Genomic DNA, 19,654 nt, shown 5'->3' on the forward strand with positions numbered 1-19,654 from the left:
GTGTGCTCTCGGACCTGGCTTCTTGTTTTTTGTTCATGTCCCCCTGTCCTCGGTTCATGTCGCCCAGTCAGACTGTGAACTCTTATAATGTAGCTGGTCATGACCTTGACTCATCCAGATTCTGCAGAAGTCAAGCCCTTTTATCAACGGGTTACACTCCCAGGCCAGCACAGGATTCTGTTTTCTTGAGATAGACTCTGCCCACATAGACCAGGCTGACCTCAATGAAGTTTGTTGTGATCTTCCTGCCTCCGATTCTAGAGTCCTGGGAATACAGATGTGCTCCAGCATGCCAACGCCAAGCTGCTGCTGCTGCTGCTTATCATGAGCATCATCATTATTATCTGATGAAAGCGTTGGAGCTGGCGAGGTGGCTCTGCTCAGCAGTTAAGAGCATGTGCGGACCATTGCTGAGGACCTGAGTTTAGTTTCCAGTCCTTGCACCAAGTGGCTCACAACCACCTCCAGCTTCAGGCTTTCTGAAACCCTCTCTAGCCTCTGAGGGCACTCACTCAATGTGCACATCTCCTATGCAGACATACATAATTAAAAATAGAAATGAAAATGAAAATCAAAAGCAGTTGGAGCAAAGGAAGTGTATCCCGTGTTGCTAATCATCACATTAGATTTCTGATTCTGAGCAAGGAAACACACTTTCTAGCATTGCTTTTCACAGAGGACAGTAGCTTGAGGAGCCAGAAAAACTTCTTGATCCTTTCCCTAGTGCCCCAGGCCTCTTTGGTAACCATCTTGTCTGGTCTCTAGAGAGGAATTCTCCTTAGACTACCTGAGGACATAGTTTCCAAATGATAAACCAAAGCGAGGTATGATGGCACACACCTTTTACCCTAGCATTCGGGAGGCAGAGGCAGGAAGATCTCTAGGAGTCTATATAGCAAGTTCCAGGACAGCCAGTACTACATAGCGAGGCCCTATTTCAAAAACTGGAACAAAATAAATGAAGTCTTTTCTATTTTATTTTTGGAGTGCTGTGGGTTGAACCCAGGGGCTCACACATTTTGGGTTAAGCAGGCTACCTAATGGTCTTACTGAAAACCAAAACCTTTTATTCAGGTCAGGACTCCTCCAGTTCCTACACACACACAGAAGGGCAGTGACATTCACTGCCACCATTTAGCCTGGTGGTTTTTGATCCTGAGTACATATCACTGTCACCCAGAGAGTTCTCAGTTCTGTCCACCCACAAGGGTGACTAAGCTGCTGAAACCAGCTGGGTGCTGGGGTGTGTGTGTGTGTGTCCAAGCACATGAGCAGGCACATGCATGCACATAGCAAGAGGAGGAGGGTGTCGGGAGCCCTGCTCTATTGCTTTCTACCTTATTCCCTTGAGACAGGGTCTGGTCTATCACTGAACCTGGAGCTAGACTGGCACACTCCAGTGATCCTCCTGTCTCCTTTACCCATGGCTCTAGGACGTCAGATGTGTATGCAACCACACCTCGGCTTCTTACTTGGGTGATGGGAATACAGAGAAATCCATGGCTCTGTTGGTACTTTCTCTTACCCCCCGAGCCATCTCCCCAGCTGGGCACTGGTATCTCAAAAAGAAGCCTAGATTATTCTTAAAAGAAGGTCTTTTCAGATTTCTGCTTATGTATGTGTGCACACTCAAGGGCAGGCCCTCAGAGGCATCAGATCCCCTGGAGCTGGTGCCTTGGGCAGTCGAAGGCTTCCTTACATTGGTGCTGGGAAGCAAACTTAGGTGCTCTGCAGTAAGAGTGCTACTCACTAAGCTGCCTCTCCAAGTGGTTCTAGTAGGTGCTGTTGAAACCCTGCTGAGGACCTGCTTCTCAAATCTCCATTGCCCGACCCCCTGGATTCTCTTGATAATTCAGAATGCCCATTCCCATACCATTTAGAAAACAGCCAATAATAAAAAAAAAAAAGAAAAAGAAAAGAAAACAGCCGATGTGGGAGTTGGGCATCAGAGTACACACCTGTAACTCCAGCACTCAGGAGGCTGAGACGAAAGGGTCCCTATCCAGTTCAAAGCCATCCTGGACCTGTATAGAGCATGACCCTTTCTCAAAAGTCCAACCCACCAACCAAACATAAAAGGACCAAGTGTTAAGGACCAAGACCCAGAGCTTTACCCATGTCAAATAAGTACTATTTTTGTTTTTTGAGAGTTTCTCTGTGTAGCCCTGAGTATTTTGGAATTCACTCTGTAGACGAGACTCCTGGAACTCAAAAGATCCCCCTGCTTCTGCCTCCGGAGTGCTGGGATTAGAGGTGTGTGTCACCACTTCCCAGCTAAATAAGGGTTTTTATCCATAAAGGATACCTGTGGTTCTTTCCAAACAGCTATGTGTAAGTTTTCACCAGTCCCAATTGTTAGGACTGACATGGTCACAAAGCACACAGCAGCATACAAGATGAGGCTACCACACTGCCTGGTGACTCTTGGTGACTCTAAAGCTGGAAGGCTCAGTTGTAGGGGTAGGAAATGAAACAATGTTGCTCAGCCCAGAGTCACCTCCTGAGGAATATCAAAGTTGCAATGTCGGGACTCACACTGCCTCAGCTCCCTCTCCAGAGCTGGACGAGGAATTGAGTTGTCTTCCTTGGGATGAAAGACGGCCTACAGGGGCAGAAAAGCTTGGGGAAAAGAAAAGCAGACTGGGGAGAGTCAGCGTGTCCACACAATCACAATGTTTATTGCTGTGCTGTTGTGAAGACACCATGCAAATGCCAAAGTGCATTGAGTATTGCCCAGCCTCTCAAACGAGTACAAATCTCAAGAGTGTAGACCCACTCCACCAAGATCTGCTCCTGTCCCACACCAGCACCCATGTGTACTCACAGCTCTCTCTCTCTCTCTCTCTCTCTCTCTCTCTCTCTCTCTCTCTCTCACACACACATTCATTCATTCATTCATTCATAGCTCTCTCTCTGTCTCTCTCTCTCTCACACACACACACACACACACACACACACACACACACACAGGAGTGCATGATGTTCTTCGGAGCAGCAGAGACGTCCTCCCCCGCTGGGAGGAATGCGGGAGAGGTAGAGGTCATGGAGTTTCCTCCTCTTTCATGTCACCTCCTGGCAACCTGTGCCCGGCTTCAAGAGGCGGCATGGGCAGGAAAAGGAAGCAAAAGGGGCTCTGGCCTGCTCCTCCTTGCCCAGGAGGGAAGCCAACAACTGCAGGCCTGTTGTGAGGTAATGCCTGGCGCCACCCGAGTGCTCTTGCAGGTTGAGACAGATTCAGGCCGGGTGGGGTAGCAGCCCCAGCCATGGAGGACATACGAAGAACAATGCCAGAGCTATCTGCTTGTGTCTCGGCCTAGCCTCACTAGGCTTCAGGGGTTTGGAGTTGGGGTGCCCTGTCCCATCTGTACCTTGAGTTCCTATAGTCCCCAGGACCGCATTCCACTAGGACCCCTGGGCACTGGGCAGGATTCAGAGGGCAAGGCCCCCCATCCCTGGTCAATGACCTCTCTGCCCAGGTGTTTCGGACTTGCTGAGACGGGTTCAGAAGGCGCCAGAGAGGAACCAGCTGGAGCTGGAGCCTGGCACCCAGCTCCAAGGCTCTCGCCTGCCCTGGCTGCAGCTGCGCCAGGGCTCTTGTTAGCAGCTGCCCCCGCCTGGGCACAGAGCATACTTTGGGCCTCTGCCAGGAGGCAGTTGGAAATTTTGCAACAGCCTCCAGGAGGGTAGAGCAGGAAGAGGGGGCTTCCCCTCATCTCCTCCTCTGTCTCCTCCACTGCTGTTCATGAAGCCATGGAGAAACCTGCCGAGTCTTAGCAGCTTCCATACCTAATGTAACAGACAGGGTTCTTGCCCCCCCCAACCCCCCATCTCTCTGGACTGGATTGTTTTTAGCCAGCCTCAAAGGCAGCAGTTCATCTCCCTGGCCCCTGGAGTTGTCTCATGTTGTGGCCCTGGTCACAATATAGCAGAGATAGTCACGCAACACATGCAGGGCAGCATCTAGGCGCTCACTGGCCATCCTCTAGCTCCTCTAAAAGGCTCCAAGAATACCACTGCCTTAGGAGCCAGCACCTCCTTGAAACCTCAGCTCGTGGGGTCAACAGGTGAGGTGTCCTGCAGCTGAAGTCCCCGGCATGGAGGACAGAGTGGCAGCATGGCCAGGCAGGAGACTGCCCGTGGGCAGAAGTACATAGGCAGGAGTCTTCCCCCACCCATCATGCTCCTGGCTCAGACTTGCCCTTCTGGAGGTGGAGAGAAGTTCAGGTAAGGACCATGTGGGGGAAATTTGACAAAAGCAATGGCAGCCAGCTCCTTGCAGAATTCCTCAAGTACTACCACACCCTGGAGTAGGGTCTGATGGTCCAGACTGCGGAGAGACAGTGGCAGGTAAGGGACGATGGCATGGCTGGGTGTCAACAGGTGTGCTGACAGCATGACAGCCCATGTCCACAAGGCTTGACCCAGGGCCGACTCCTCAGTGCTGTCCTCCCAACCCCCGGGCACCCGCTTCCCTGGCTACTTACTGCTCTCTGGGAATCTGGCCCATCAGTTGCTTGCGTACCAGGAGCAGTTTGCCCGAAAACTGGGGTACCCTCTGAATTCTTTGCATCAAGTCACCGATCACCTAGATCCCAGAAAGGAGTAAGATGAGAAGTGACCATGTCCCACAGCTGCCCCTGACTCTACCATCCCATGGGAGGCAGGAGGACAGGACTGGAAAACCTGTGCTTTTCCTGATACTGGAAAGGGTACCAAGCCAGTCCCGCCCCTTGCCTTGCTCTGTCCTTTCCTGTCACACCCTCATCCTTACCCTGACAAGCACAGAGAACAGGCTCCTGCAGCCAGGGGCCAGGCTGATGTAGGGATCCAGGAGGTACTCATGGATATGGGGGTGGGGGAACAGGGCGAGCCGGGACAAGACTGAGGTCACTTGTAGGTTCAGGCTGTACGGCTGGAGGGAACAAGATGGACAACGCTGAGGGCTGGCAACCGAGGCTGAGCATGTTTGCACTCCCCAAGCGAGGCGCCTGGCTGCTGTGAGTGTGTGCGGGGGTGGGAGGCTCACGTGATATGTCTATGTCATGGATTCCCTGGGGCTGAGGGCCAGAGCATGTTAGGGCGTGTGAAGAAGAGGCGAGACAGGGCTTCCCGCCTGGGGAAAGGTAAAGGGGCTATGGAGCTGAGGAACCAAAGAGGGGTCCACCCTGGTCACCAGCCCCTACAAGGCCCAGCTGAGAGCTTCCCTAGGCGTGGTCTTTATGGCTACCTGATCCAAAATCCGGGCGATTCGATCAAAGAGCACTTGGAGGAAGCGACCCTCAAAGAAAGGCCTTTCAGGCTCATGAGAGTCCAAGGGTGCTGGGCCTAGGGGCCAACCCCAGTGGGCCACACGGGAGCTGCACTCCTGGAACTGAAGCAGAGGAGAGGTGGAGTTGAGTGAATAGACCCAGAAAGGCCTAGTTGAGGGACCTTATAAAAACAGTGTGGGGTTGAGACTGTATCAGGGGGATATCAAAGAGCCTAGAAGGGGAGGGAAGCCTTCACTCACCAAGCCGTAGGCATCGTGCACATATGTGTCATATCCATTCTCCTCCAGGAAGGCTGATGTCTTGGCTTCCTCAGGGACCAGGCAAAGGAAGCTAAGAGACAGGGGCCTAGGTGTGGAGGCGCCTCCCCAGGTTTCCCCCACTCTCTGCTGTTCACAGGGTCCCAAAGAAAGAATATAATTCAGGTGACTCCGACTGCCTAACCTTCTTCCCACCTGTTAACAATCTCCGTCACTGCTGTTTTGCCATCCGAACTGGTGGCGGGAGCTGGGGGAGGCTTTGTGGAGGGCTGAAGGCCAGAATCGAGGAAGCCATCGGTGAAGTAGGGGTCTTCCTCCAGATCTCTGCAGGCAGGGAGATCACCATGCCCCGAGGAACAGATGGATGAGTGGGTGTGCATGCGTGCACTGATGCTGGGCAGCACCCTGCCTCCCTCTCTGCTTCACTTACAGGGTATCCTCATAGCTCTCCGGCTCCGGCGAGCCCCGGGCCACGTACAGGCGGCCCTCGAGGTTCTGCAGGACCAGACTGCGGATGGCCTGCTCATGGGGCTTCTGCAGCAGCTCCTCAAATAGCCTCAGCGTGGCAATGCTGATCTAGAACGAGCGAGAGGGAAGCAGGGACCCTCCTGTCACCCTCCTAGCTTCTCTCTCTCTCTCTTTTCTTTTTTTTTTTTTTTTTTTTTTTTTTTTTTTTTTTTTCGAGACAGGGTTTCTCTGTATAGCCCTGGCTGTCCTGGAACTCACTCTGTAGACCAGGCTGGCCTCAAACTCAGAAATCCACCTGCCTCTGCCTCCCGAGTGCTGGGATTAAAGGCGTGCGCCACCACGCCCGGCTCTCTCTTTTCTTTTAAAGACAGGGTTTCTCTGTGTGGCTGTCCTGGCTGTTCTGGAACTCACTCTATACACCAGGCTCGCCTCGAACTCAGAGATCCACCTGCCTCTGCCTCCCAAGTGCTGGGATTAAAGGCACGAGCCAACACTGCCTGGCTCCTCTTAGCTTCTCAGTGCCTGAGAACCAATGCCAGATAAATTCCTCTAAGGTGGGGTCACTTCCCTTGTTGGCTAGGGGCTAAAAATCAGTTTTCATCTGATATGCCATCTCAGGTAAATGCCTTGGCTTCTCTGTGCCTTGGTTTCTGAATTAGAAGAAAAAATGGGACTACTTCACAGAGAGCTCCAATCTCCAAAAGCTGAACTCATAGAAAAGCAGATTGCAAAATACACAGAAAACCATGACAGAGACAACACGGCTGTCAATCATATACTGTCACTGCTTTGGCTTGAGGCCTGAGGCTGAGCCACCTGGGCCAGCAGGAAAGAAGCTCTGGCAGCCTTGTGTGGGCTGTGGTACAAACTGAGTTGAAGGCTTACCTCGTCAGAGAGATGGTCACAGTGCATGATGAGGTGTGTACCCAGAGTGTGGGGGCTGTCCTCTATGGCTGCAGGACGCTGGTCAGTGCCTAAGAGGAAGGTCATGGCCTCCTGCAGCAGTGCAGGGGAGCGCAGCTGACGCAGCAAGGCTGTCAGCAGGGCAGTGGAGGTCAGGATGCTCTGCTCAGATCTGTGGGGACAGGGGCAGAGCAGGGGTGAGTGAGTGGGCATGCAGAACCTTTCCATTTTCCTTCCATTGTTAGCTAACACCCCCACACACATACCTGGCCCCATCCCTCATGAGGTCCTATAGTTAAGGTGGGGAGGCTGTGCTCCAGCCCACGGCACTTAGAGCCTGGTAGGGTGGGCTGGACACAGACAAGAGCCATGGACAAAGGACTGAACAGACACTTACACATGCAGGAGCTGGGGCTGCAGGGTCTCTACAAACAGCTTCTCAGCCACAGCCTTTGCCAAGGCATCTGCAACCACCTAGGAGCCAGAGAGCATGTCTCCTGCATTCAAACCCCATCATAGTCACTCCTAAAAAAATCCTGTGCCCTCACACAGCCCCCAGATATGTCCGAGAGCCCTGGTTAACCAGGGCCAAGCTGGCATCTGGCCCCAAGTCACCGTGTGTCAGCTCTACTACTCCATCACTGCCATGAGACCCTCGTGGAGAAAGGAAGAACCCTGGTCACACCTGCCCCACTCACCGTGTGTGCCTCTGTGATGAGGTGGTCGCAGTAATCAAACCAGCCCAGGAAGGCAGCCAGAGCCTCCTTGCCAGGGAAAGCGGTCTCATCAGATGGGGCACTGGGCAATCTAAGAGAAAGGGAAGCGAGAATCTGGAGAACGGGCAAAAAAGCTTCAGGGTCTTTCTGAAAGATAGCTGAGCGGTGGTCTCCATCCCATCTGTTGCTGTGGTCAGATTGCAGAAGTGAGGCTCCTGGGAGGCTGGGAAGGGCCCTTGGGACTGGCTTTCCCCCCAGGAAGAAGGGAGCCAGACCAGCAGCCTCTGAAGGTATTTCCCAGTCTCCCTAGGTCAGGAACCCACCTCCAGCTGATGCCCTCTAAAGTGGCAATGTCTGCTGGGTCAAGGCAGGCTGGCATGGACCGGTACAGTTGGCAGAGGTGCTCAGCTATCGCCATACAGCAGGAGGTACTCTGTGTCAGGTAGGTGGCAGCTGCTGGTGAGGCCACGCTTACTAGCAGCAGTATGTTCTCCTGTGCCTTCAGGGCCAGCCGACTCTTCTAGGAGATGGGAAGATGACGTCTGAGACAACAGTTCCCTCCACCCCTCCCACCCTTGCCAGCTCTGTAGTCAGACCTTGCTCTTGCACAGTCCGAGCAGGGAGGTGATAAGATTGCTCTCCCCAGGCCCGTTTTCTGGCCCCTCAGTCTCAGCGGGCAGGTGGATGCTCAGTGCTGGGACACCACAGTGCTCCTTATCCAGTCCAGGATCCCTGTTGAGAGCATCACTGTGGGGACAGTCCTTGTCCCTGTAGCCAGCTATGTCTTTAGGCGGAGCTGTAGACTCTCTGGCTGTTTTCTTCTTACCTATAATCTTTTTACCCTGAAAGAAGGTGGGGTGAGGCCAAGGTCAGAAAGGAGATCACTCCATCCCACAAGGTGCTTCCTTGTGAGTCCAGGGTTAAGAGTCAGGGGTAGTGGAGCACCCCTGTAATCGTGGAAGGCAGAGAGAGGAGGGTCACAAGTTCAAGTCCAGCCTGGACAATACAGTCTCACTGTGTATCCTGCCAGACATCATAATACATATTGTAACTTCAGAACTTGAGAGGCTGAAGCAGGAGGATTATAAGATTGAGGCAAACCTGGGGTGTGTGTGTGTGTGTGTGTGTGTGTGTGTGTGCGAAAACAGATAGATATACAGACAGACAGACAGACATAGCACCTGCCTCCAACAGCCAAAATAAGGGCCAAAACAGATGGCTCATCAAGTAAAGGCATTTGCTACAGGAGACTCAGCGACCTGAGTACAATCCCCAAAACCCATGTAAAAGTGGAAGGAGAGAACTGACTCTACAGACTTGCACTCTGACCTAAACATGCTCATACACACTCATACACACACACATGCACACTCACACTCACATACAGACACACACACTCACACACATACTCATATACACATGAACACCCACACTCACACATACAAGATAGGGGCTGGAAATATGGCTCAGTTCGTATGGTGCTTGCCTAGAACACATGAAGCCCTAGGTTCAATTCTTAGCCCATAAACTGGAACATAGTGGTACACGCCTACAACTCAACGCTAGTGAGAAGAGTTAAGAGGAATCAGACATTCAAGGTCATCCTTGACATGACACAGTGAGTTTGAAGGCAGCCTGGACTATAAGAGACACCTCCCACCTCGCCCCACTAAAAATCCAACATGCAGGAAAAGAATGGGAAACAAACAAACAAACAAAAAACCACCAAGACTCATCCCAGAGTGCTTGTGGGCACCGACTTCTTCTGCTTCCTCTGCAGGGTCGAGAGGGCTTGCCTCTGGGGCAGTGCACCTCACTCGGTCCCCCACAGAAGCACTTACTTCTAGAATATAGGCCAGCAGCTCTGGATCCTGCTGTATCTTAGAGCAGAGGACACTGGTGAACTGAACTTCTTCCTTTTCTGTGAGGGATCCAGGGACTGTCCCTCCAAGTCGGAGAAGTTTCTGAAGGGGAAGAGCACAGACGCCCAGAGGGATGGGTGTTGGAAAGGGAAGCTCTCTGCCCGACGCCCTCTGAACCCTTGGTCCTCACCTGCACAGGCCTGTGCACACTCAGGTAGTGCAGCAGTGGGTGCTGCACCTGGCTCAGGACCTTGCTGAAGAACTGGAACACCTGTTGTCGCATGCCTGGGGGGTACTGAGACAGAATATCCTGTCAGAGGCCTGAAACCATCCTGTCAGCGAGCCACTGGGCTCAGAGCCTTCTTCCCTTCCACACAGTGTGTAAAACAGATCTTCCCCTCTTGCCCCAAACCCCTTTCCTGAATTAGCTCCTTTCATGACTGGGTTATTACTGAACACGGCACTCCATCTGTATCTACTGGTTTTGTATCTGTGGGTTCAACCAGCCTCAGATCAAAAATATTCAGAAACACGTACAGACCTTTTTCTTACTACCTAATTACTGTAGCTCCATAAGTTTCATAGTATTTATATTTATTAATTATAAGCAACCTAGAGATGACTTAAAGGTACAGGAGAGCCAGGCAGTGGTAGCGTATGCCTTTAAATCCAGCACTCGGGAGGCAGAGGCAGGTGGATTTCTGAGTTCGAGGCCAGCCTGGTCTACAGAGTGAGTTCCAGGACAACCAAAGCTATACAGAGAAACCCTGTCTCAAAAAAAAAAAAAAAAAGGTACAGGAGATGTAGGCTATCTAAAAACACAGTCTTCTCTGGATATCTGTGGGACATTGGCTCTGGGAATCTGTCAATCATCTCTCTGTCCCTCTCTTTCTTTCTGGATCCTATGTAAAATTTTATTTTATTTACTTTGTATATGTATGTGTGCACACATACATATATGTGCCACACTGCACATGAGGAGGTCAAGGGAAAACTTGCCATTCTCTCCTACCATGGGGATCCCAAGAGCTAAAATCAAGTTGTCAGGCTTGGTGTCAAGCACCTTTCCCACTGAGCCATCTTGCTGGCCCTCAGATCTCATTTTATAAGTGACTTGAACAGCCACAGATTTTGGATCTGAGGGAAAAAGTAGCAGGGTCCTGGGACCAATCCCCTGGGATAACAAGGACCCAGTGTGTGTGGCTATCCTGGCCCTCAATCTCGGCACCGAGCACCTTGAATAGAGCCCAGCAAATGGCTGAGTGATGGAGTGAGCTATGGCAATTAGTCACGGGAATTGTTCCGTTAGATGGAGGAGCACTGGTAGGAAAGCATGGTATGAGGGTTTGACTGGGGTGGAAGTTTCCAGATGCCCAGGAGCATTGCCCACCTCCGCTTTGCCCAGAGTGCACAGGGTCTCCAGGATCTTGTGTTGTAGCAAGTATTCCAGACAGGGTCCAGCCTCACCAGAGGATGCCTGCTGCTTCTCCTCATACACCAGGATGTCCAACATCTGCTTCAGTCGCCAGGGGATATCTGTCTTCTTGGCTGGGGTGTTTTCATCTAAGTGAGGTTAAAGACACAAGGGTGGGTGACGGGAGGAGCACCAGACCCTCTCATGACAAGCCCAGAAGAAGTCATGCCTGAGATGGGCTGAGTGCCACCGGGAAATGGAAGTTTGCAGCTGATACTTGTACACTTAAAAAGACAGAGTGGCCGGGGATAAGGCCCTGGACACGAGCTGCTGGATGGGAGTGTGCTCGATCCAGGGTGACATTGTGTACAGCAACATTTCCTAGTAAAGTGAGGATAGGGACCCCTTAGGAGCCCACAGGAAGGCACGAGTCCATAGAATATCCCTATCTATTTCAGGCTTCAGTGCGCAGCTACAGAGCCCAGTGACTGCCCAGGCCACGTTTTATCAGCTTCCTTCCTAGCATCTCCCAGGGCCTGGCCTTGCCCCTTTTTCATTGTGGGGAGTCACAGGAAAGCACAGACAATCCCTGGGTCAGATGGGTACTGCACCTAGGTAGAGAAAGGTTCCCAGCTGGCCTTGGAGCACCCCCTAGCTTTCCTTTAAGGCAATGGCTGTTAAGCAATGCAGCTTGCTTCACCCTCTCCCTGGAACTCTGGTCTAGAGACCACTCTAGAAATTAAAGGCCTAGATGCAGAAAAAGGCCCAGATCAGGTGGAGGGCTCTTAAAACAGCTTTAGGCTGGGCTTGGTGGCATAGACTGTAATCGCAGCTTCTCACAAAGCTGGCGAGGCAGGAGTATTAAAAGTTCAAGGCCAGTCTAGACAACCTAAGTGAAATCTTGTTTCAAAATAAAAATTAAAAGGGCTCACAGGATGTAGCTCAGTGGGGCATGGAGGTAGGAGGGTTGCTCTGGGTTCAACCAGTTCCCAATACAGAGAGAGAAATAGCATATGACTTAGTATAAAAGACTGGCTTCCAACTGGAAAGAAATTCTTCCCCCACCCCAAAACATCTGTCAAGAGACCTTTATGGATGTCACAGTTGAGAGAGATGATATTAGAATCAAGTGGGGAGAAGTCAGAATTGCTGCTCAACAGACAACACAGTTATTTACCCTTCAATACAAACAGCCCTGTCTCACTGTCCATATGCCCAGACTGAAGGAATCCTGGTCTAACAGAAACCCCAAGGTCCTCCCCAGAGTGCTCAAAGGCCATTTTAATCTCATGGGCTGACTCAAGCTGGAAAGAAAGCCTCTAGAAGTCATAGGCCCAAACACAGTCTGAAATCAGGGAGATGGAAAGCTAAAGATACAGGATCTGGTTACCTGGCAACCAGGCTTACTGATTACTAAGCACCCAATCAGATTCTGAACCTCTCTGCATCATGGAGTGTTGGCGCATGAATGCTTTGGCCCTTTGGGATATCAGTTGGGAGAGAAGGCACCCAAGAATGGTCCAAGCCTTAGCTCTCCTTAAAAAAATTTTTTACATTTATTTTATGCATATGAGTACACTGTAGCTGTCTTCAGACACCAGAAGAGGGCATCAGATCCCATTACAGATGGCTCTGAGACACCATATGGTTGCTGGGAATCAAACTCAGGACCTCTGGAAGAGCAGTTAGTGCTCTTAACTGCTGAGCCATCTCTCCAGCCCCCACCTTGTACTTCTTAAGGTAGCCATGGCAAAATCATTTATTACACATCTTTCTCCTTTCCCAACTTTCTAAGACAAGGTGTCATGTATCCCAGGGTAACCTTGAACTTCTGATCCTCTTGCTCCCATGTCCTAGGCACTTGATGACAGGCATGCACCATCGCCTGGTTTATGCAGTGAGGGTTGAACCAGCAGGTCTCGGTATAGGCTGGGCAAGCATGTTCAGCTACATCCAAGCCCTGCTGCATTTCCTTTAATCCACAGTCCTAGTGACAAGCACTTGGGATGAAGGCCTAAGGACTGCACCCAGTCAAAAACTAAAGCAAGCAGAGTCACCTTGACCACTGAGGTCCCCAACCTCCTTGTTCTCACTTATCACTCACACAGCTCCTCCTCCAAAAAGGTCAGAGTGGGGTCAACAACTTAACCATGAAGACCAGCAACCACTAGGACTCCTGGTCTTACTCCCATTTGTCTGTATCTCTAGCTCAGCGATGATGGCTCAGGACAGAGATGTCCTGGTGTCCAGAGCCCTGACATGACCTTCCCAAGACACCTGTGGTCATTCTCTACCCATTCTCCCCACCTCTGTCCTCGGGTCCCAGGCTGGGGAATAGCAGGCTTACCTGTGCTCTCGATATAGTAGTGTGTGATGCCTTTCCAATGCTCCACGAAGGCCTGCAGCAGGTCAATGCTGGGCTCCCGCTGCAGAGAGAGCAGACACGGTCTTTATGGGGGTGCCAACCAAGGGCCCACTAGCACCAGCACTCACAGGAACAGGCCCATGAGCCTGACCAGTGTCCAGTGAGTTCTAGGTCCTAGAAAAAGCATTCTGTCCCCATCTTCTCAAAGAGAAGAGTAATTCATCTCTCCAGAACTCAGCAGCATAGTCTCCCACATGTCCCTATCCCACAGGCAACAAGTCTGTCCCCAACAAGTAAGCATGCTGAAGGAGGAATAGACACAAGTATTTCTGCACAGTCCATAATCCATAAGCATGCTACAACAGAGGGCCTGCCATCAGTACAGGGAGGGGCACATGAGAAGAAAGATAACGAGAATGATACACATGGAAAACGCATGTGAGTTCCTCTCTGTTGGAATCCGGGAAAGCCTGTGTTCAAGGACATGGTAGGCTCTATCTACTCAGACAGATAACACTTCTATACCCTATAAAGGAAAGGCCTTACTTATAGAGAGCTTCAGTCCCAGACCGAGGTCTACACCCCTAAATCTAGGGGCTTCAGACTCTGTTCTCTGCAAGCCCCTCAACTCCCCCTCCCCCAAAGTATTCTCTCCATTATTGGTTGATGTCAGTCATAGGTGCTGCAGTAGAGAGAGGAGCTCACCAAGATGCTAAGCCTTCATGTCTGAATGAGCAGAGGGGTTCAGCCTTCTCGGGAAAAACTAACACCCAGCTAACTCACTCCAGTTACTCTATTCAAACTTACAAGGCTAACTGGGGCTGGGAAAGGTTCCAGCTACAGAGTTATCTTGCCCTTTGCTGCTCCCACAGGAATCTCAGTCCCTTTAGACCACGCCTAGCCATAATCAAAAGGAAGAACTCCAGGTTTGCCAGGAGTACCTTAGGACCACGGTCGGTGGAGCTGCAAGCTCTCACGTAGCACCAAGTGCAGATTCTCTAAAGACATTTCAAGATTTGGTCTCATAACATTTTCTAAGCCTCTACTAATTGACCCAAACATAGCAAAGGCTTCATTGAAACGTTTTTACTCAAAGGCATACACATACTCAAAGGCTTTACTATACATATCTCTACACTCCAACCCCGCTCTCTAGCGGGCACTGGCCTTGAACCGAGGGTGATTAAATGGCCTGAGAAAAACAAAACAAAACAAAACAAACAAACAAACAAACAAAAAACCTTCTTTCCTTGTACAATAAATGTTTTTAGGGAGAAATGCAGAAAAGAACCGACAGTGGCTTCCCAGCCCTGTCTGACACAACCATAATGCACCCCATGCCTAAGGTTTGGGAAACACTGCAGAGAGGGGTTAAACAAGACAATGAGTTGGCATGCCAACACAGATGAGGGAAAGTTCAAGATGAAAAGCTACAGACAGTTGCTAGCTGCTGAGAGCCTGCGAATGTCTTCCCCAGGGACTAACACCCTGACAGATTATCCAATACCAAATGGTCAGCCCCTAAATGTGCGCATATGAGCAACATTGGATGGACTCAACAAGGTGTGTGTGTGTGTGTATGTGTGTGTGTGCGCGCGCACACATGTAACAATTAAAGAAGAAGAGGTCATTAGTGTAAAAGGGGCTGGGGACATGGGAAAGTTTGTAGGGGGAAGTAAGAGGTCAAAATGATCTAAATACAGTACCCCTAAGAATCTGAAAAAAAAAAAAAAACCAACATTTTTAAAGGAAAAACTACTTGTTACCAGGACAGGAATGCATCAACTGTCCCTGCCATGGGTGTTAACTTCCTCTAGGTCTCTGTTCAAGCCAGTGTCCTGGGGGCCATTGCTCCTTTACTCTTGTCTAGGTCCTGAGATTCCTCCATGAGGTCAGTGTAAGGGCTGGGCAGCTCCATAAAAGCCTTGGTACCACAGAGAAGGCATCTTCTAGAACCAGTCATTTGGTGTACATCTTGTGAGTGCCTTCTAGGTGCAGGCTGCTGTGCTGTATGCCACAAGCAATCTAGCTAACTAGACCTCCAGTAAATAGGCTGTCACCAAGAAAAGAATACAAAATTGCACCCCAAACCAGTCGTCTCTGAGGAAGCAGCAGAAGTGGAAAGGGACATGGTAAAGGGAGTCACTGCTAGGGGCTAGGGCGATGGCTCAGAGACAAGCACTCGATGCTCTTCAAGACGACAGGAGCTGGCTTCCCAGAACCCATGTCAGATGCTTCACAACTGTGTGTAACTCCAGCCCCTTGGATCTGACCCCCTCGTGTAGCTTCCACGGACACCTGCACACATGTAGCCTAGATTTGCATATACGTATATATATATAGTAAAAATAAAAATAAGTCTTGGGCTGGAGAGATGGCTCAGCGGTTAAGAGCACTGACTGCTCTTCCAGAGGTCCTGAGTTCAAATCCCACCAACTACATGGTGGCTCACAACCATCTGTAAGGAGATCGGATGCCCTCTTCTGGTGTGTCTGAAGGCAGCTACAGTGTACTTACATATAATATAAAAATAAATCTCTTTAAAAACAAAAGTCTTGGGCTGGTGAGATGGCTCAGTGGGTAAGAGCACCCGACTGCTCCTCTAAAGGTCCAGAGTTCAAATCCCAGCAACCACATGGTGGCTCACAACCATCCGCAACGAGACCTGGCGCCCTCTTCTGGAGTGTCTGAAGACAGCTACAGTGTTCTTACATATAATACATAAATAAATCTTTAAAAAAAAAACAAAACAAAAATCTTAAGAAAAGAAGAGCTGCTAATGGATCCCTTTCAAGATCCTACCAAAGAACAAAAGCTCCAAGTGGATCAAATTTCGGCAGTGCAAGGGGGACGGTCCCCAGGAAAGATCTGGGCAGAGGGCATGAGGGGAAAGGATACGAGGAGCATGTGGGTCTCCAAGGCCAAGTCAAGAAGCCTGTTTTTGTTTTTAAGGCAGCAAGGTCGGTTACAGTTTCAGAGGAGTTTTGGAAGGATCTGTCTGGGAGTGCCATAGGGAAGGGGAGACAAAGGAGGAAAGCGTTTAGGTGGCCATGGCAACAGCGGGAGTAAGGAACAACTAAGTCAGAGACCTTGAAACTCTCCCCACCCTCCTTGCAGACAGTAGGCTCCTCTTTCAAAAGTAATTGTCACCATGTGTGGTGACAGCAAACCTTTAATCCTAGTGGTCAGAAGGCAGAGGCAGGAAGATCTCTGAGTTCAAGGCTAGTGTGGCCTACAAAACAAACTACAGGATATCAAGAACTACAAAGAGGGATCCTGTCTCAAAACTAAAAAGATTAGATTTAGGGTCAGTGACCCTTCCAGAAAGGCATTACCCACAGTCCTTCAAGATACTTCATCCCAGGCTGGTAAGGTGTCCTCTGACCTCAGACCCAGGACCTCTGACCTCCACATGCATGCTGTGGCACACCCCTCCCCCCATCCACACTAAACAACTGTAATAATAAGATACTTCACCCTAAAGGAGCAACCCAACTCATCATATCCATTTGCCATGATTATTCAGGCTCTGATAGACTGCGCTTCCAGAGGGCAGGGCTGCGGGGGTTTTTCATTTGTTTGTTTTCTTGATTTTTTTTTGTTTTGTTTTTGTTTTGTTTTTGTTTTTTTGTTTTTTTGAGACAGGGTTTCTCTGTGTAGCCCTGGCTGTCCTGGAACTCACTCCATAGACCAGGCTGGCCTCGAACTCAGAAATCCCCCTGCCTCTGCCTCCCGAGTGCTGGGATTAAAGGCATGCGCCACCACACCCAGCTTTGATTTTTTTGATACAGGGTTTCTCTGTGTAGCCCTGGCTGTCCTGGAACTCCATCTGTCAGCCAGGATGGCCTTGAATTCAGAGAGCTGCCTGCCTCTACCCCCAGAGTGCTGGGATTCAAAGTGTATGTTGCCACGGGCCAGTTTAGGGCTGTTTTTTTTTTTTTTTTTTTTTTATCTGGCAACCCCAGAGGGCTTTTACCAACTCTCAGAAAGCTCCTGAAGACACTCCTGCCATTCTTTCTTGTCCTAGAAAGTCCTCGGCCAGCACCCCGGTGAACTCAAAGCTTCTGTGAAAGGGTGTTATCTAGCCTTAGATTTCATCTGTAAGTTCCAAAAAACTTTGTGCCAGACTCAGTGAAAAAGAGATGCAGGGAAGGGGGGGGGGGGACAGCCATCAAATCCTGGGGCAGATGAGAGCAGGGCAGGGCTCTCCACCTGCAGCTGCTACTAGATACCAGACCAAAAAAACTACCAGGCAAGTTCCTCTAAACAATAGCAATATTTTTAGAAAGAGCCACAAGGATCTCTACTGTTGGGTCCGGAAGGGGCAGAAAGTGGTTCATATTCGACTTGATGTTCCAACCCGAGGGAAGACCAAACTCCCCAGACAGTGGATGGAGCTGAAAAGAGATTCCTATGTGGCATAAAGCATATTTTCTGAACATGGTCTGTATGTCGCACACTGCAGGTAACCTGCCTAAAAATATGTCCCTCCGTTCTCTTCATCTGCAGCCCCTGGTGCGTCAGCTTTCTGTACTCAGAGTGTAAGCATCAAGGATGCTTAGGGCTGTCCCCACTGCCAACCCTCCTTGACAATTGAGCTGTGACCAGAAGGATGAATTAGTATATCAGATTGCTTTCTAAGATGACACTTGTTTTCATTTGGGACAGGAAGGAGAAGAAAAGGTGAAAAGGTCTTTTTGGAAACTCCCTCTTGGGGGTACCCTAGGACCTGTTCCTCACAGCAGAGCTGGACAGTGGGGGGGGGGGGGAGGTTACAGAGGTGCCTCCCTCTCCTTTAACCAGTTCTCCTAAGGCTGAGCCAATTGATAGTAACAATAGCAGCCTGGCATGGTGCTTTCATCCCAGCACTCGGGAGGCAGAGGCGGGTGGATCTCTGAGTTCGAGGCCAGCCTGGTCTACAGAGGGAGTTAGAGAATACAGGGCTACACAGAGACAACCTGTCTCAAACAAACAAACAAACAAACAAACACCAAACAACAAAAATAATGAAGGTTCTCACTGAGGGGGTGGGGGAGGTGGAGTCAGACCTAAGATTGTTTCTCAGGACACAATTTGATAGACTAAATCCATCAATTAGACAGTGTTCTTATACAATGAGAAAAAATAATTAACTTTTCAAATCGCTTCTCGCAAGGCTGCTGTATGAAGTGGCCAGAGACAGGCACTCCCAGAAAAAGGGGCCTAAACACAAACTGAGAGAGAGAGAGAGAGAGAGAGAGAGAGAGAGAGAGAGAGAGAGCGCTTTGCATGGAAACCACTCTTCCATGCAAGCCCCTCCGGCAGGCTGAAGTCCCGAACTCAAGGTCAGCTGGCTCAGTGGCCTGAGATAAGCCTGCAGAGGGCTACTTCCGGGTTCTCGCGACCACCCACCCCTGCAAAGGTCTCTATCACCTTCTTCCCCGGGACTTATGTCACTCAGGGCTGCAACTCCCATGCTAAGAGGGAACTCAGTGCGGGAACCCCTGCTCCCAGTAGTTGTCTGGCAGCTAAGAGAGGAAGGGGAAGACTGTTGTGAATCGCAGGTGAGGAGGAATGGAGGAACGTCAGGAACGAGAAAGGAAGGCTGCCGGGCGGAGGAGGAGGCGTGGGGGCAGATCTGGGAGAAAGGGCTGGTGACAAGGGAACCTTCGGGGAGAGAAGAGTTACAAAGCTAGCGGAAGCTCTCGGGGCACAGGGAACGTTAAGAGAAGCCGAGCGGAGCGCAGGCTCGGGGGACCGAGGCGCAGGTCAGGGAGTGGGACACAGGAAGCACAACAGGAAGCAGTGCGGAGGCCGGATCGAGGGATCGGGACTCAGGATCAAGGGAGCGTGGCTCAGGATCACGAGAGTCGGGCTTAGGATCGGGAGAGCGAGGCGCAAGATCCAGGGAGCCGGTCGGTCTGGAGAGAACCCGGAGCTAGGCGCTCCTGGCGGCCGCGACGAGGGACTGTACCCGAAGACGAGGCCCGGAAGCGGCGTCGGGGCCAGGGGAGGGGCCCTGCCCAAGGGGCCCGCACCTCACCCGCCCGCCCCCCTGCCCGCGCCCGCCCCTCCGGTCCGACCAGGGCCCGGCCTCACCGCCCCCACGGCCTCCTGCAGCAGTGCCCCGAGCCGGCTCAGCATGATGGCGGCCCGGCCCGGCTCGCGGCCCGGCTCCCGGTGGCGGCGCAGCGGTGGCGGAGGAGGCGGCCCAACGGGCGGGAGGCGGGACCCGGTTCTGAAACCCCGCCCCTGCCGGAGGGCTGGGGGCGCTCTCAGCCCAGGGCTGGCCAGGTCCTGATGGAGGGCGGTGGGGAGCACCCTGGGGCGCTGATGACCTAAGGTTCCTTTGAGTAACACCCTGAGACTTCTAATTCCTCGTGCACCCTCACAAACCTACCAACACAGTAGCCCCGGACA

General features: G+C 51.2%; 1 protein-coding gene across 3 annotated transcripts; it reads right to left on the bottom strand.

Annotated features, from left to right (window-relative positions):
* Positions 1-2,650: 2,650 nt before the first annotated feature.
* Positions 2,651-19,442, bottom strand: Fam160b2 (family with sequence similarity 160 member B2). Of its 3 annotated transcripts, none has more exons than XM_029469238.1 (17): positions 19,334-19,442; positions 13,238-13,316; positions 10,867-11,039; positions 9,667-9,771; positions 9,456-9,578; positions 8,211-8,456; positions 7,938-8,131; positions 7,597-7,705; positions 7,296-7,372; positions 6,881-7,070; positions 5,958-6,103; positions 5,723-5,851; positions 5,510-5,600; positions 5,228-5,371; positions 4,772-4,912; positions 4,485-4,585; positions 2,651-4,327 (listed from the first exon to the last, which is right to left on the bottom strand). In XM_029469238.1, exons 1-17 carry the CDS (start codon positions 19,376-19,378, stop codon positions 4,189-4,191), a joined length of 2,232 nt encoding a protein of 743 aa, XP_029325098.1. In that variant the 5' UTR covers positions 19,379-19,442; the 3' UTR covers positions 2,651-4,188. The 3 variants fall into 3 exon arrangements, with proteins under 3 accessions (XP_029325098.1, XP_021038026.1, XP_021038027.1); XM_021182367.2 differs by having other exon boundaries at positions 7,938-8,134; positions 19,334-19,441; XM_021182368.2 differs by lacking the exon at positions 19,334-19,442 and having other exon boundaries at positions 7,938-8,134; positions 10,944-11,039.
* Positions 19,443-19,654: the final 212 nt, after the last annotated feature.

Source organism: Mus caroli, chromosome 14 (genome assembly GCF_900094665.2).
Source record: "Mus caroli chromosome 14, CAROLI_EIJ_v1.1, whole genome shotgun sequence".
Classification (NCBI taxonomy): domain Eukaryota; kingdom Metazoa; phylum Chordata; class Mammalia; order Rodentia; family Muridae; genus Mus; species Mus caroli.

What these genes read in the sequence shown, in the direction of transcription:
- Fam160b2 (XM_021182367.2), bottom strand. Translation starts at nt 19,378, where the DNA reads ATGCTGAGCCGGCTCGGGGCACTGCTGCAGGAGGCCGTGGGGGCG. An exon ending in CTACTATATCGAGAGCACAG is followed by an intron (nt 11,040 to 13,237) that starts GTAAGCCTGCTA and finishes AACCTCACTTAG; the next exon opens with ATGAAAACACCCCAGCCAAG. An exon ending in TGTTCTCTGTGCTTGTCAGG is followed by an intron (nt 4,586 to 4,771) that starts GTAAGGATGAGG and finishes TCTGGGATCTAG; the next exon opens with GTGATCGGTGACTTGATGCA.